At 38.0% G+C, this 18808-nt stretch overlaps 1 protein-coding gene across 4 annotated transcripts in view; it reads left to right on the top strand.

Annotated features, from left to right (window-relative positions):
* The window catches only part of atp8a2 (ATPase phospholipid transporting 8A2), a 498882-nt gene that overhangs the window by 421734 nt on the left and 58340 nt on the right, over positions 1–18808 (top strand). For all 4 annotated transcript variants that reach the window (XM_048533131.2, XM_048533132.2, XM_059646682.1 and 1 more), the window contains 3 exons: positions 1770–1831; positions 2810–2866; positions 3799–3906. In XM_048533131.2, coding sequence (XP_048389088.1) covers positions 1770–1831; positions 2810–2866; positions 3799–3906 — 227 coding nt within the window. The remainder of the gene's footprint in view (positions 1–1769; positions 1832–2809; positions 2867–3798; positions 3907–18808) is intronic.

Below are 18808 nucleotides of genomic sequence, written 5' to 3'. Positions count from 1 at the left end.
TAATAATATGGTTTTTTGGTTGTGGAATCACTTGATGTCTTTAAAGTGCTGCTTGTATTGTTTAATATAGTCCTTTGTAGCTTCATCAGTTGGCGTGTCATTTTCAGTAATGGCTGGTACTATGCCTGGCCAGCTATTCTACATTACTCAGTGAACCAGGGTCAGTCTCCTAAACGATAATGATTTTGACAGAGTGAGAATACAAGCTGTTACAAGTTACGATGAGGTTACAGGTTGTGATGGATTACATTGCAGCTGCTGCTGATGGCCGATAATGTCTTATGGATGCTGAGCTTTGCACCCTTGGATTGGTGCTGAATCTATCCTATTCAGCAATGTGGTGCCATCACTCAACACGTGGTATGAATTCATTCTAAAGCCAAATAGTGAGGTGGGAAACCAGGTGCCAATATTTTATTTCATTCTGAATTTATTCATAGAATGCAACATTACAAGTGTCTGCCTCTTCCATAATCAACATTCAGTGTCCTAGAACACTCCAAATCCAATCTTTGGAATACTCAATAAATCAGATTAAATCATAATGAAATTATCACCATCTTAAAGGGGCACTGGAACAAAAAAAACATACTTTAAAAGAAACACAACAAACCAAGGTAAGAAAGATAGTAGGAACTGCTGATGCTAGAGAATCTGAGATAACATGGTGTGAAGCTGGATGAACACAGTAGGCCAAGCAGCATCAGAGGAACAGGAAAGTTGACATTTTGGGCTAGGACCCTTCTTCAGGAATGGGGGAGGGGGAAGGGAGCTCAGAAATAAATAGAGAGAAGGGATGGGGCTGGGGAAGCTAGGTGGGATGGCAATAGGTGAGTCAAGTAGGCAGTGGTGGGCAATTTACAGCAACATCCTCATAAATCTCTTCTGAACTCTCTCCAGCTTATCATGACCGTTGGAGTCTCTGTTCCATGTGTGGGGGAAGGAAGAGGCAGATGATAATCAGCAGGCTGGCCAGTGATGCCCATGTCCCACAGTATTAAAAAAGAATTCCTTTGCCCAAATTTGACCTGATGCCATGGTACTTCATAACTTGCACCATCAATTTTGAGGTCCCCCTGGAACACACTCACCTAACCATTGACTGGCATGCCCGTAATGATGGTGGGCGATTCTGAGACATCACATGAGGATTCTGACAGTGTGATGGTTGTACTGTTGCTCATAGGATAGTTCTTTCAACTTTGACGCAGGTTTCCAGACACAGCTGAGGAGGACTTTGCAAGGTTGATTATGCAGCGTGTGCCTTTGATCTGGCTAGTGCCCTGGTTGATAATCAGTGATCTGTCTGGTTTCATTCTTACTCAGCTTCTTTACATTGGTTTGAAATAACAAGTGGCTTGTTTGGTATTTTCTGAGGACAATTGAGTGAGACACTTTGTTGTGGATTTGAAGTCATATGATAGCTGAGATGGCAGATTTTCTTCCCTAGAAGACATTAATGAACCAGATAAGTTTTTAGAACAATCTGGTGTTTTCATGATCATTATTACTGAGACTAGTTTTGCTTTCTTCCAGATTTGTTTAAATAAATTCAAATTCTTCAAGCTGTAGTAGAGAGATTGGAACTCAAGTCTTGGGCACGTTAGTCTAGTCCTCTTGATCTTTAGTGCAGTAACATTGCACCAAGCTATTGTACATTGTCGTACCACATTACCATGAAATCCCATGTGTATTTTAACTAAATCTGCAGAAGTACCTTCTATATGAATGTATCATAACCACATTTTAATTTTGCTGTTCTCCTTCAGATTCAGTTTTTATGAGTGGACAAGTTATGGACTATTTATTTCTCGGGAACATTGTTTATACAGTAAGTAATACAATCTCTGCAGCAGTGTAGAAAATCAAACTGGGCCGGCAATATTATTCGATGTGTTCGATCATATTTATTTCACATCTGTTTGCAATTGTATTTATATGAGGTGCAAATTGTTAAGTTTGACTTGCTCAGCCACAAAATTGGAAAATGGGCATTTGCATTATGAATCCCTCAGTGTAACATAAACGAGTGCCATAAACATTGTCAGTCCCACAGCGGGCCATTAACATTCTATTCACCGAGCTCAGAAATGGTCTTTTTTGTTTAAATTTGACTTGGTTTGCAACTTAACAGCCAGCAACTATGTTTTTCAGATATTCCTTGCAATATCCTGGCACTACATAATTTCTTAAATAAATATTATTTGGTTTGTGCAACAGACTGAGAAAGCTCCAGACAGCCTACCTGGTCTTTACAGACTATTTCCTATTTAGAAGCAAAAACAAAATTACTTAGTATAGAACTTCTGTTTCCATGCCTGGAAGTGAAAAAACATTTTAACCTGAGATAACACGGTGTGAAGCTGGATGAACACAGCGGGCCAAGCAGCATCAGAGGAGCAGGAAAGCTTGACGTTTCGGGTCGGGACCCTCGTCCTCACCCTCAACAACAACAAAAAAAAACTTAAAGAAATATTTTAGCCTGTTGGTTGGGGATCTTTTTGAACACCAACTAGCCCATGCAAAGCATTGCATTGAGCGCTGAAGAACTTGAAGACACTTACGAAGAGACACAACCAGTATAGCCATTAGCAACTAGTTCTACTTGCAGAAAATGTAACTGATTTATTCATGTAAATTTGTTGACGAAAATTACAGTAAAACCACCATCATTCTTGACTAAATAAGATCTCAAGTTGCTTGATTTAATTTCAGAATGAAGTAAATCTTTATACTTGTATTGCTTCACAAATTATATTTTTTTAAAAACTCGCTTTTTACCTTAACACTTTTGCGCCTTTTTCTTCAGTATGTCGTTGTAACTGTATGTTTGAAAGCTGGCTTTGAGACAACAGCATGGACAAAGGTAGGAACTTACTTTAACATTAAGTATTTAAAAGTTATGTACAAAATACCTTTTCAAAACATTACTTAATTGCTATTAATTTCGGATAGACATTTAGAATTCTGGGAACTTGAAATTTAGTGCCTTTTATAGCTGTAATTTCTAAAGGTTTTCTTTTGTAGTTTTCGTGGTTATGCATTGTCTGAAATTTTTACTATTGGAACATTAACTATTAAGAATTAACTTTAAAGGGTCTTCCTTTTCCCACTTCTCGTTATCAGTTAGAAGTTTTACTTTTGCCTTATTTCCAATATAGTAGATACTTTATATGAAAGCCAGTAAAAAAATTTTATTCTTTTTAATTGACTTGGACATTGTCCAAATTATTGCGCATAATTTTGAGTGTATAATTTTGAATCCATTTGATCAGTTAGCAAGATAACGTGAGAATGGTGCTAACTGCCTGTGCTAACTGTGGTAGGCCTGCTCCTTAACCTGGTCATGCCTAACATAGTGTTGTCTCTCAAGCAATACAATTAATTGCCTCAAACAGAGAAAGATCCTAAGATCTCTCATGGACAACCACTAATTATTTTACAAATTACTTGACAACCTGAATGTTTATTGATTATTTACCAACTGCATATCATAAGGAATCTCAAGAGACAGAATAGTGTAGAGCTGGAGGAACACTGCAGGCCAGGCAGCATCAGAGGAGCAGGCAAGCTGATGTTTCGGGTCAGGACTCTTCTTCAGAACTTCAGAAGGGACCTGACCGGAAAAGTCAGCTTGCCTGCTCCTCTGACACTGCCTGGCCTGCAGTGTTCCACCGGCACCACACTGTTGTTTCTAATCCCAGCATTGGCAGTTCTTGCTATCTCATAGGGGATTTCAAGCATTGTACTGATATTAGCCTGTTGATCTATTGAATAGACCACTTCTCTTTTGTTTAGTTCAGTCACTTGGCTGTTTGGGGCAGTATATTGATGTGGTTGGCGTTTTTAGGAGTCTACTCAACCATCTGGCCCACCGTACCGATTGCACCAGATATGCTCGGACAGGTAAACAATACTGCTGCTTTTATTTAAAATTATAGCCAACAAAAAATGACAATGATACCAAACACCGACAAGATTATTAAACACTTTGTAGTTCAGACTGTATGTATTCAAAACGCTACTTAGCCCTACATCTGTCATAGAGAAAATGTTTGAATCTATTGTTAAGGAAATTATAGCAGTGTTCTGAAAATATTTTAATACAATCAGGCAATGTTAAAATTGTTCTGGGGAAGGGAAACACTTAAGAAGCTTGACACCATCCAGGAAAAAGCAACTCACTTGACTGGCACCATGTCCACAAATATTCACTTCCTCCGTGACTATGCTCAGTATAGCAGCATTGGCAAGATACACTGCAGAATTCATGAAGTATCCTTGGACAACACCTTCCAACCTATGACCAATGCTTCTAGGTGGAAAAGGACAGCAGATACATGGAACACCACCTCTTGCATGTTCACCTCTAGTCTGTCCTGAACATTTATTAGGCTCCAGTCAGAATGAAGGAACACACAAACTTGTTATTTCCTGCGATCTTACAGCGAGGCTGTACTCTCAAGCAGTGCCCTGTAAAAGAATCTAAAGCAGGTGTTAACAAACAGACAAACCTGGCTGATGAGCCACCAGTGCTCATGCGACTCACCTCTTAAAGACATACCGTCCCAATACAATATATAAAAACCGGAAGAACTGCGGATGCTGCAAATCAGGAACAAAAACAAAGTTGCTGGAAAAGCTCAGCAGGTCTGGCAGTATCTGTGGAAAGAAACCACTTCTGAGGAGGTCAGTAGACCCAAAATGTTAACTCTGCCTTCTCTCCACTGATGCTGGCAGACCTGCTGAGCTTTCCCAGCAATTTATATTTTTGTTTCAAATGTCCTAAGGTTCAAGGTTTGAATCCCATGGCAGATGGTAGAATTTGAATTCAGCAAATAAATTACAATTATGGGCCTAATCGTTGGGAAAACCCACCTGGTTCACCCTTACCTGTTCTGGCCTACATGCAAATCCAGGCCGACAGTGTGGTTGACTCTTAACTGCTGTCTGGACAATTGGGGATGGACAATAAATGCCTGCTTAGCGTTGAAAGAAAAGAGCACGTCAGAGGCTTGGAATCCTGCAGTGAGTAACTCACCTTCTGACTCCCAAAGTCTCTTTGTCCATGTCAGCACTGTATGAGTACAGCTCCAACAACATGCAGGAAGCTTGACGCCATCAGGATTGAGCAGCCCAAACCCACAGAGAATCATTCCCCTGACCTCTGATGCTCAGTAGTAGCAGTGTGTACAACTAACAGATGCACTGTTGAAGTTCATCAAGACTTTTTAGACAGCATCTTCCAAATACATGACCACTTCCAACTAGAAGAATAAAAACAAAAAATGCAGATGTTGGAAATCTGAAACAAGCACAGAGAGTGTTGGAGAAACTCCGGTCTGGTAGCATCTGTGGAGAGAGAAACAGAGTTAACATTTCTAGTCCAGTATGACTTCTTCAGAACAGTTATGAAAGCAGAAAGTAAATAGTGAAACCGGGCCAGCAAAGTTGAAATAGGGGCACAATATTGACTGTGGTGGAAGTAGAGTGCAGATCTCGCAAGGAGTGCTAACCATCGCCTAATCACATGTATACCCACACGACAACCCCTGTATCCAGAAAACTGGGAAAACCATCATACTTTACTTTTTTTTACCCCCCCCCCCCCGGAAGTAATGAGCATTTAGGAATTTGGAGATTGCTTTCCTGAAACTCTTGAACATTCAAAATGTTATATTCTGGTTGAATTTAAATGTTTTTACATTTTACAGTTGACAGATGTTTAATCCAAAAAACTGGCATTTGGATTTTAAACAAACCAACAAGCCTATGAATTTACCAAGTGCTACCTTAACAGTCCTGTTCTGCCTGTTGATTTCAGTTCACACAGTGCAGATTGTTACTGTGTATTTGCATATCCAAGGAAACAATGCAAGCATTTATTACAAAAGTTGGTGCAGAATTTTCTGTCATGGAGCAGAAACACAATTCCCTCAGCAATCTCTGTACCATGCAGTAAAAACATTTAGTAAATGAATGGAATAGTGATTTCATTATTTATGGCATAACTGGGCTAGCAATCTGGCACAAGTACTGATAAAGGATGCGATATTATTTTACAGAATTATTTCTTTGTACATGATCCTTTTCCTCTCTCTAAATAAATTAGGTTATAAGACAGTAAACCAGTCCAGTCTTGTCATCAACCTTACAGTGGGAAGTTTTTTTGGGATTTTTTTTTCATTTCGGGACTGATACTTTCATTTATGGATTGTATAATAAGTCCCACTGTTCAGATTTAATGTTATGGGTTTTGTAGTATGATTAACAGTGAGATTATGAAAACTCACCAATATTAAGAGGTAAATTGGAAGGTAATTTCTTGCATCTGTAGTGGTGCAGTTAAACAACAAAATTAAAAAGATGTCACAGTCGACTAGTTTTCCTAAAGTCTTGCAATACCAAAAGATATGGCATTCAGACACCTGAAATACATGATGCTGCTGTATTTATGTACTATATATATCCACCAACATACATAATAATCCATCTCTAAGTTTAAACGAATTACAAATAGTTCGTAATTATTTCCAAACTGCCTCCCTGACACTGTAGTTATTTTGACAAGCCTAGAATCAAATTCCTTCAAATTGGAAATATTGTTGGAGATTTTTTAATTGAGGTAAAAATCTAAGGGAATTTTTTTACCTTTTATTTCTGTCTCTTTTATTAATTTCCCTTAATTCCATTTTTCTTTCCTTCTCCATTTTTGCTTACTATAAATGATTTCATTATTACGTATTCTGATTTACACTTGCAAACATAAATTCTGTTTGCAGGACCATGCAGTTTGCTTTCCCTGCTCTCACAAGTCCCAGATGCCCTGTAGAGGGTGCCACCACTGTACTGGACCCTTGATAACTGTAGTTTGCCAAGGAAATGTATGTGATGTATTTTTGGCCAGCTGTAAACATAGTGAGTGGCTGATGCCACTTGTTGCTGATTGCAAAATCTGGGATTAGTTAGTATTTTTTTGTAAAAATTGCTGAAATCTCCTAATTGGTGGAGGTTATGTAGTTAGACATTGAAGGAGCCAGAAAATAAATGAAAGTACAACGAAAAACATGATTTTATTTATTTTATATCATGTTTGGAAATTTTGTATCATTTTATTTGTATTTCAGGATTTTGAGAGTTCAGCTGCTACTGTAGACTCCGTGGCAAGCATTGCAATACTTTCAGTACCATTAGGCTGTTACTGTTGTCAAGTGTTGATTTTAGTGAATAGTAGAAATAATAGTAGCAAATTTATTGTACCTATGAGTAAAAGTGATTTCTACTGGCTTGAGATGTGCACTATTGATCATTTGTGGGAGGCAGAATTGGATTATTACAGTTAAAATTCAAGCCCCACACACTTGCAGTCATCAGTCTGCAGTATGTTTGGTAGTCTCTGAATAGAACTGTACAATCTCTAGCAGTTTGAATGTGTATTTTGGTGGTGATTTTCTTCTTCATAAGGAATTATAGAATTGAATGAAGCAAAGATCTAAGTTTTCTTTTCATTCATGACTGTAAAATTCCAATTTGGAGAAGAATCCCCATCTAAACAGAACCACTAGGATAAGTGTATCATTCACAGCAAATAAAAATAACTGTGGACACTGATTATAAGATCTTCATTGTACCAACAAGTCATACTAAGGAACTGAGATTTTTATAAATGCTACCTGGTGCAATATATACAGGCATGTTTAGTACGTTTCGTTGTTGAAATGCTAACTTTTTTGCATTATATACTTCCAGAGATCAAATCCCTAACCAGCAGAGATCACCTTTTACTGCTGGCTGGAAACCAACAAGTTGTATTTACATAATGCCCTTGCTGTGATGAAACATCCCAAGACACTTCACAGGACATTATGAAGCAAGTTTTGATGGCTATGACAAATTTGACTGCAGCATAAGGAACACTAATGTAGTCCCACAAGATCTTTTCACAGACATTGTGAAAGATACAGGAGTAGAAGTGTAAGTCACACTTAGAACTTCCTTGGGGAGCACTATCCTGTATACAGCCTGGGATTAGTTTGAGCACACCTACCTCAGAGTCCACAGGTCATGGATTCCAGGCCCATACCAGAGACCTGATAATTTAGACTGATCATAGAAGCCCCACAGTGCAGAAAGAGGCCATTTGGCCTATCGAGTCTGCATCAAAGAGCACCCCACCCAGACTGAGCATCCCCAACTTATCCCCATGACCCCGCATTTCCCAAGGTTAATCCACTTAACCTACACATCTTTGGACTGTGAGAAGAGACTGGAGCAGTCAGTGGAAACCCACACAGACAGAGGAAGAATATGTAATCTCCAAACAGATAGTCAACCAAAGTTGGAATCGAACCTGGGTCCCTAGCACTGTGAGGCAGCAGTGCTAACCACCGTGCCAATATGTGGCCCACTGATGTTGCAATGTATTACAGAATGACGGCATACTGAAGTGCCTGTGCTTTGGGTGATGTATTAAACTCAGAGTCATCGACAGTCTTGTCTCACATAATCATTTTTGTCACTGTTAGAGGAGCAATGAACTTCTCTTAACTAACATCATTCAACTAACATTCTCAAATAACATCGTTAAAACTGATGTTTATAAGCTAAAGTTGAGCTGCACCATTATTGAGAAGCTAATAACATAATTTCATATTATAAATTGATATTATTTAGCAAATGACTTACAACTTCCTTAAAATGTCTCTTGCCCAGTTAGTACTGAATCACAGAGATGAGGAAGGCCCAAGATTTTATCCCTGATGATTTTGAACTGAAACAAAATACAGTAGATGCAGTAATGATCCTCTGCCTGGATTTGATACTAATCAGATTCCAGTGTCATGATTAATATTCAGTGAGTCTTGTTTGAGAGTGTGAATGCTCAGTGAGGTTAGGATTGGGCTAACGCTTCTATGGTCGAACAACCTACCCCAACTTTCAATCTTTGTTCATTAATGAAGAATATGCGCATTGGCATGGTTTAGGATGGCCGTGAGTAATGCCACACACAAGTCACCATCTTCAGCAAAGGAGAATAATGTTAGGAAAAACTGATATTTTTCTGTTCAGCATTCATATTGTTTGTAATATTTATGAGATAGCAACACTAAAGCTCTCTGATTAATATGTTGCAATTCAGGGCTATATTCTGTACCTAAATGGAACTAGTTCCAAATATTTTGCTACTGTCTTTTTTATAGAGGAGATAACAACATGTCAGCTGTTGGTCCTATTCAGTCAAACGGCCTTATATTGAGTGGCTGTAGTGTGCATTCCAGGATGTATATCAACAGTACATCTTAACAAATAAGCCTCTGAACAGCTACAATAGCTCTACACCAGTGAACAATATGGTCTATGTCATTCGGTGCTTTATTTTTTAAAATACTAATTCAAACAAATAAGCATGATAGCACTATGGATTTTAGTTTTTCTTTTAAATATAAACTGTGTACTTGAACCAAAAAAAATTCAAGAACATGAAAGTTAAATTTCACCAAACCTTTGCTGATCTATTGCTACAAATATCATGCAGCACAACAGAAAATACCCGCATTATGAACAGAATTTAAAAATTCTCAATCTAAAGGTATGTAGTTGCCAGAACATGGAACAAAGCTGGTCTATGCACAGTACAAGTTAAATCCACATTTGACAGAGTGGATTTCTTTACAGATAGGAATAGAGGTAAAAAGTGTAGCCTATTCACTTTATAGGCTAGCTCTGCTATCCTAGATTATGGCTGATCATCTCCCCAGTATCATTTTCTCACGCTAAATTCTTAACCATCAAAGCCATTATTTTCAGGAAAGCAATCAGTTTCTGTCTTGAATGTCCTCAGTGAATGAACTTCTACAGGCCTCTGTGTTAGAGAATTCCAAAGATTAGCCTCCTGTTAAGTGAAGAAACTCCTCCTTATCTCATTCTTAAATGGCCTGCCTCTGACCCTGAGATTGATGACTCTAACAATCAGGGAGAACACTATTTGTGCCCATAGTCTCATGCCCTGTAAGAATTTTCTAAATTTCAATGAAGCCACATCTCAATCTTTGAAAGCTTGAAAGAATGCACTCTCAATTTCCTCAGCCTCCCTATTTATGGTAAACCCAGGGATTAATCTGGTTAATAAGACAAAGAACTATGGATGCTGGAGATCTGAAACAAAAACAGTAATTGCTAGAGAAACTCAGCAGATCTGGCAGCAGATGTGGAGAGAAAGCAGAATTAACGTTTCATCAGAGTCACTAGATTTGAAATATTAACTCTGCTTTCCGTGCACAGATGCTACCCGACTTACTGAGTTTCACCAGAAATTTATGTTTTTGTATTCATCTGGTTAACTTTTGTTACACTCCCTCTATGCCAAGTCTATCCTTTCTTGAATAATGAATCCAAAACTGCTCAGAATATTCCAGTTGAGGTCTGTATACAGCTGCCCCTAAACATCTTCACTTCTGTATTCCAGACCCTTGTGATGAAGGCCAACCCCTATTTGCCTTTCTAATAGCTTACTGTACCTACAGGATAGTTTTTAGTGGCTCATGGATTCCTTTGAACATCCTCATCCCAACCTCTCACGATTTGAGAAATATTCTGCTTTCTTTTTAATCTCCATAAAAGTGAATACCTTCTCACTTAACATTACTTTTCATTGGCCATGATCTTTTCATGATCTAACCCATTTATTTATCCATTCCAAGTCCTCTTGAAACCACTTTGCACCTTATTACAACTTGTGTTTGGTGTCATCATCAAATTTGAAAATGTTACAATTGGTCCCTGTATCCACACAATCTATATAAATTGTGAACCTATCAATGGTCTTCGTGGTAACAGCCTGCCATCTTGAGAATAATTCTTTATCCCTACAGATTGCTTTCTGTTCTTAGTTTTATTAATCATATTAATCCCTGAGATTAATATATAAGAGACTGAGGAAATTGACAGTGCATTCTTTGAATTCTCAACCTTACTTGCATATTGCAGCACCCCCCAACTGTTCCATAGACACTAGTCTTATTTCTTTACCTGAGATCCCATCAAAAGCCTTCTGAAAATCCAAATTCACTACATCCACTCAGATAGTAGGATCTGCCGATGCTGGAGAATTTGAGATAACAGGAACATCAGCTTTCCTGCTCCTCTGATGCTGCTTGACCTGCTGTGTTCATCCAGCTCTACACCTTGCTATCTCACTGCATCCAATGTTGGCCCTCTGTCTCTGCCAAAGTAACAGCCTCAAAACAAGACCACAAAATGTGAGGCTGGATGAACACAGCATCCAGCCTCACATTTTGTTGTCTTGGATTCTCCAGCATCTGCAGTTCCCATTATCTCTGATACTATTTCAGCCTCAAAACAATCTAAGTTTGTCAAACATGATCTCCCTTTCATAAGTCCATGTTGACTCTGCCTAATTTTATCATACTTTCTAAATCTTCAGTTATCAAATCATTTATAATATAGTCACACCATTGTCCCTGTTACTAGCATGAAATTAATAGATCTAAGTCAAGTTCTCCACTCTCCCTTTTCTTCCCTTCTTAAATAAGGGGTTACATTTGGTACTTTACAATCATCAGGAACTTTTCCAGAATCTGTACAATTTTGGAAGATAATCATCAATGCACCCATGATCTCCATTACTGTTTCTTCCATCAATCTGCAATGAGGGTCATCTGGTTTAGGAGATTCATCAACTCTCAATCCAGCTAACTCTTCAAGTACTGCCTATTTATTAATAGTAATTTATTTTATCTCTTCACTTACACAAGTTCCTTGATTACATAGAATTTCTGGAGATTTTCTGTATCAGTCTCTGTGAAGAAAGATGCAAAGTGACTGTTTAGTTTCTCCGTCGTTTCCTTGCTTTCCCTTCTAAATTTTCCAAGCCCACTTGCAAGGGGCCTAAATTAATCCTTACTAATCATTTTCCTTCAACACATCAAATAGAAGCTTGCACAGGCTGTTTTTATGTTCCACACTAACGTACATTCATATTCTCCTCCAATCAGTTCCTTGCCCACCACCCACCCCTTGCTCTGTTGTAAATTACTCCAATCCTTCGGCTTACCATTATTCCCGGTATTCTTATAAGAGAACTTCAATCAAAGGATTAAGATGTCGAATTTATTTGAGTGGAGCTAACAGCAAAAAGAAGCAAACATTATTGGGAGTTAGCGGCAGAAATCTGAACATCGACATGTTTCACAAACACCTTTCTCAGCCCTTTTGCAGTCCCCTCAGCAAAGCATGCAAAAATTTAATTCATCATTTTAAAAATTCACTAACATAAATCTTAATAGTTACATTTGTGCAGTGTCTTTCCAATTCTCATTGTACCAAAGCACTTCCCAGCCAATGAAATATGTGTTATCATGACGTCGTGAAGCAATTGCATATAGAATGGTCTCACAGGTAGCAACAAGACAAATGACTAGATAATAATCTTGGTCGGTGAATGCATTATCGTCAACCAGGAGGGCAGAAGGCATTCAGTTCGATATATCATTAAACACACAGCTCCTCAATGTAATGTCCTGTAGTACTACACCAAGGCATCGATCTCCCATTTACGTTCAGTTATCTGGAATGAGATCTCATTGCATGACTTTCAGACTCAGACAAAAGTACAAATACTGATCCTGGGCTGATATCTAGTCTGGTAATTATAATGGTATCTAATGCCGTATTCAGCCCAACCCAATTTCAGGGACCAACATCCTGTACTTCAAAGGTGCCATAAAGAAACCTTGTACCAGGGCAGTTCATTTTCCAAGAGTCTGAGTTAGCCATCTAAATTAGACAATAACATCTCATTGGCATTGTATGTTTTCCAGGATGCCTTGAGAAATTTTGGTTTATCTGAGCAGGTGCCAAATCTGGGTTTGATTGCATGAATGTAGTGTAGTAAGTGCCCAGAATAAAACTGAAGTAGAAAAAATGTTTTAATTTTTTTCATGCCATGTCAAAATTTTGGAATGTTGTTCAACAGAACACTGTAGAGCCCATAACCAGCTATGTCAATTGCAAAGCATAAGTAATTTAAAATAAATTTCCCCCTCTATTTTCAAGGAATTTATTCCAGAAAACTCTTAAAAACCCCTTTATAAAAGGAGAACGGAAGTGATTTCATAGTAGAAAACTTGATTATTGCTGAAAAAGGCACGTTTCGTTGAAGTTTTTCAACTTGTATTCATCAACACCTTTCGCAAGAATACAAATTCGGGGGAAGACCAACACTTCTACTGCATGAGAAGAGAGTAATTTGTCATCAATCAGTCCTCTCGTGCAGTATAAATGTTAGTTTTCCCCTTTAATCTGTTCTTGCAAAAGTCCTGTTGAGCGCAAGTCGAAGTTTCAGTAGAATGCCCTTTGTCATTAAACTCAACTCTGAAGCAAATGTTCGTCGGAATCAAATTTCTGCTTTGTTTCTGGCTGCTGCGGGATCTCTTGAAACAAACAATGTGGAGCTAATCAGCACACTGTGTAGTCTGTTGTGGCTGAAGCTTTTGACTGATCATTGAAACATTTTATAACAGACCTACCCCAGAACAGCTGTCCTGTTGGTTTTTGAAGAATCTGTGCATTTGGAGTAGATCTTTGAATCATTGGCTAGCCTATAAGACATGCAATCTGATCCTTCTGCTGCAATTACAGAAGGCTGCAGGAAGCTTCTACTACTGTTCATTTCCCCAACCAATGTCAGTTTACTTTTAAATAGCCATAAGATAGTTGATGAGAGAACAATCACGTGGAGAAAGGAAAGCAAAAGTCATCAAATGCAAAAAAAATTTTCCCCAGCCAAATTACGCTCATTAATTCAGTTTGTGTTAGAAATCCATGTAAATAAATCCTGACAGCTGCAGCAGGTTTCATTTCGAAAGAGCTTTGACAGGAATGTGGGGACTAGCAAATCATAAAATATGCCTGTTGAGAGTGAACCATTTGCTATGCAAGGAGGGAGAAAAAGATACTCCGTGCAGTGGAACGTTGTTTTTTGGTGACCTACACAAGTGAGATTGGTACATCCTCCAGGAATCTCTGCTAGAGCTGAAAAAAGCTGATGTCTAATGTGGAGATGTGCAGAACAGCTGGTACATTTTAAGGCTTGTCCACACATTGGAAATTCCAGCCATCCCATACCTAATGCAGTTGTTGAATACTGAGGTTTAGGGTCTGCTGGCTCCAAGTCTCCTGAGAATTTTGCTTTGCATAGTTTATTGTTTTTAGGGCTAATGGAGCAAGTTTTCTTAAAACGTGCTTTCATCATTCTTAAGCTGCAAATTGACTCAAGTAATTTTCTAAAACTGGCCAGTCAGAGAGGGGAATTTTAGAAGATTTTTAATGTTAACTTTGTAACTGTAAGCAATGCTAATATACATTTGTTAGATAAGTTTTTGCTTCTTTTCAGTGATGTTATATATCTTCTTATCATGTGTGATTAACATGATCTGAGGTATCCTAATCAGATTCTGAAGTTAGCTGACAGGATATTAGGCTGACTTTGTTTTAATTGAATTTGAGACCTGTGCTAAGTTTTTGAGATTGTGCAGAAAAAAGGTCACTAAACCTTTTGCTTTGTGACAGTTTCTCATGGTTTTTCAAGTGATTCAAATGGGAACATTTCGACAGTGACGAATGATGAAATATTCTGGAAAACATCCGTGTTTATAATCACTGGATTTAAATACATGATTGGTTTGACAATGTTAGTGATCACTTTACACAAATACCCAAATTTGAAGCTAGTTTGTTATCAATGCGATAAAAATGTAATTGTTTAACTTTTGTGTGTAATGTGTGCCCAATACTTCATGACTATTGATTCCAAAATTCTCACTGAACTGTTGTAACCAGAAAATAAGTGACATTTTTGACAATTTAATGTTTAAACTTGATGGTTATTGTGGGTAACAAATAGGAATTGCTTGTGGAAATATGTATTTAGGAGCCAAAATGCTCCTAAATTACTGAAATCAATTTTTAACATGTAAAGTTAATATACAACTGTACTTAAAATCCTGAACAGCTTTGGAGCCCTTATAACTTCAATCTAAATGTTGTTTCTGTGTCTTATGATAAAGATCAGTAGGTTATACCAGTGCATTGTGTTATTATGGGTCTGAGCAATCTATATCAAAGGAACAGGCGATGGTAGGATTTGTACCTTTTTTAATCCTGATGAATCTATTTTGCTGCAAATATGTGATGTAGTGCTGCTTGTACTGCGGAAGTAACTAACTAGCCAGAAGGAACCATTGCCAGAGGTTGGGTGCAGGTCACCAGAAAAACATAATACCAAATAAACCAGAGATGTTAAATTTTTTTGGAAAAAATTGTAAAGCTATAAGTTGTCAGGAAAGGTAGTTTCATCATTTGTACTTCACCGCCAAATAACTATGTAACTCACAAATAAATGGTCTTTTCAGGTGGTAACTATTTTCTCTTGCGCTAATCTGATGCTTCAGCCCAGTATTACCAGGAATAGTGGGAGGAGAATGACAACACTGGACACCATTCAGTAGTATTTCATTGTGTATCATTATAATCTTTCTCCTTCCCTGTCTGCCCAGTAACCAGCCTTAATATAGACCAGTCAGAAAAACAGTAGGAGGCCACAACTGGACAACTTTGGAAAAAGCACCCAAAAAAGATGAGGGAGCGTGAAGGAATGTTGAGATTGGCTTTGTGGAATGCTGGTGCAGGGAAAGTCAAACATCATGGAACGGAGGAGGAGATCTGGACTTGTAGGTGGGGAGGAAAAATCAGTAACTGTGGGAGGGAGCCAACAAACGATCAGACTTTGGGGTTGGAGGTGGGTGTCAGTCTTTGCAAGAAGTAGTAAGCAAAAGAAAGATTTCATTCAAACAGGAAGCGGTTTGGCTGGTGTGCGTTTTGCTGGGGTTGTGGTGGCGGGTGTGATCTGGGACTGAGAGGGTTTACGTCAACGAATGAGTGTAACATGGTAATGGTGACGGTTTTGCAATCCCAGTGGGGATAGAGAGAGGTTGTGGTGTCAAAGGGACAGCCAAAGGCTGCTTTGGATGTAGAGAGAGCACTGTTGCTCATTCTGACCCAGTAGGAGTGTTTTTCTCCTTATAACGAGACCTAAACCACCTTGAGCAGTAACTAGATCTTCCAACCTGATAAAGTAGTATCTTGATTGTTCTCTGGAAGTATCAAAGCATTTCACAGCCAATGGCATACTTTTAAAGCACAGTCATTGTTGTTTTCAACCAAAATACAGGTATTTCTGCTGTAACATGATAGCTGTGTGCTTGTGTGACCTTACGCTATAGAAAATTGCAGTTTCCAAAATCATGTAATAGTGATATCATTATAGAAAATCACTATATTGTACAATAGAACATTTGTGTTATTCAAACAGTTTCCACTATTAATCAATCGCATTACAGACAATTTGCATCAATGAAACACACGTTGTAGCAGAAATACCTGTAGCTAATTTATACCGTGAAAGACAATCTGTCAATACAGGGAATTTTATAACTGCTATTTGCCCCACATTTGTTGTATGGAAAACGAAGTATACTTTGCATTGTAGTCACTTGTATTGGTGTAATGCACATAGCAAATTACAATAATTAGCAAATAATTAACTACAAGAAAGATATTGTGATTGCTGGAGAGCTGAAATAAAAAAACCAAGTGCTGGAAGCAGGTCTAGGAGCGTCTGTGGAGAGAGAAACAGTTAATGTTATGAGTCCATTGCTGCTCTTCTTCAGAACTGCTGTAAAGCCAATTAATAATTAATCTATTTTTGGTGTTATTAGTTTTGAGAAATATGTTGTCACTGGAATCTCTCAGAAATTCCAGTTTCTCATGAAATGGTGCTTTGGGACCTTTATGATCATCTGAACGTCATGACACACAGCTTAATGTGTTATTTCAAAGACGGCAACTTGGCCAGTGCAGCTCTTAAAACTGACAGCCTGTCTATGTGTTCAATGTTAGGTAGAGGCATAAAAGCACCAAGGTAAATGTCCTGAAAAGTGTACATATGACTATGTTTTGAAAAATGCATGATGGAGTTCAGAAACAGAGATGAGGAAGAGGGCCTGGTTTTCTTGTTGTGATACATACACATGCAGATTTAGTTGCACGTAATGGAACCTATCAGGATAAGAAACCCCTGGTGAGAATGCTTTTAAAGAAATTAACTAAGGATGCTTCTGGCTAGATATAACAATGCCATGGGGTGAATCTGGTTTGTGGGGCCTGCATTGTATACGAATGCTCCAGAAAAGTTTCTTTGGAAGATGTGTGTGTGTGTGTGTTTTTTCAATGCAGGACAAACCTAGAGGAAGGGGATTGCCTTGACATTCAACTAATTAGCGTGGAAGCATACATCTGGCTTTCTAATTATTGCTCTCGGCTTGCCAAGACCCAAGCTGTTACCTTCATTAAATCATAGCACTATCTTTTAAGGAATTTATACATGAATTCCCTGTAAGAATTATATCTAAATTAGTATCTGGCTGGCCTGTTTTCATTCTTTATGAATACCAGCTGACAGAGATTGGCAAAACATGCTAATTGGTTAGGCTGAATAAAGAACAATAAGTCTGCTTAATGTAACAAAAGGACGAATGTGTCATTGAACACCAGCAGATTGTATAAGTAACTTGTGAATTACAATAATTATCATAGGATGAAGACAATAGCATTATTGACCCTAAGCAGCAGGAGTGTGTTGTTAAATTAGTAAATGCTCTTAGGCCGATTAAAAGAGCAAGTAAAAGGTGATTTTTCATGAGCTTAAAGTTTTATTTCACCTTTTGTTTTAACCAACATTGTAAAACTCCTGAGGTTTTGTGCATAAACACAAATTTGCTCTTAACTGAGAAGAGATTTGGTGAATCTCTTGGGCCAAGTCATGGGATAGCAGCAAAGCAAAGAAAACATTATCAGGTTTAGTAGTTTGGCGAAAGGAAGACAAATAGTGCCTCTATGTGAGAATTTTGTCTGAAGACCATTTCCTGATCCAAGGAAGTGAACAAGAACTAAATACAGCTGATGTCGTCTTGAAAACAGTCCTTGCTTTTTTTTGTACTATTCTGATGTAGGCTGTATTTAATGTTACCCTTTTTTTCATGAATAAACAGTAATTTAGAATTTTGTTTCCAATTTCTTTCCCTTTTTTCTTCCTCTCAGTAAACCTCAGGTAATTAGTAACAGGTCATACTTTTCTGGAATGAAATTAAATTGAATTCGAATTAATTGTTCTGCGTTAATGCTGCTTTGTGATTGTTGGAGATTATAGCCAGCTGCACAAGTTATCTTGTAGATCTTACCTTCCTCTAGGAAAGTGTCTTACTGCTTTTATGTATCTTACTCGTAGCACTCACTGCTCAATAACTCAGTATAAGTTTTGAAAAGTCTAAGATTTCAGAACATTGTCCTTGTGTTTGTTCATTTACCTGAATGCTATTCTGTCTGGTCTACATTCTGTTTCCATTTGTAAGCATCTAACAGAGTCACCGACAGCTTTGTTGTATGATCGGGCAGTACGTCAAGTCACGTGGGATGAATGAGTATGTTAAGTAGAAAAGAAAATGCAAAATTATTTAATGAAGAACATTCCCAAATCTATATAACTTGGACTTTGATTTTTTTTGCTTTAAATTGATTTTCCAAAGTCAGTTTCTAACATTTTTGTGAAATAAGACATGGACAGGCTGTTCTTAAAGCTCATTGCAAGGGGTAGCTAGCTTTCATATTAAACAGGGTTTATACAGTCTCAAATAGATTCTTACTATGTTGCAGATGAGAAATCCAGAAGTCT

The sequence above is a fragment of the Stegostoma tigrinum genome, chromosome 6 (genome assembly GCF_030684315.1).
Source record: "Stegostoma tigrinum isolate sSteTig4 chromosome 6, sSteTig4.hap1, whole genome shotgun sequence".
Classification (NCBI taxonomy): domain Eukaryota; kingdom Metazoa; phylum Chordata; class Chondrichthyes; order Orectolobiformes; family Stegostomatidae; genus Stegostoma; species Stegostoma tigrinum.
This window is presented reverse-complemented; position numbering and strand designations above follow the sequence as displayed.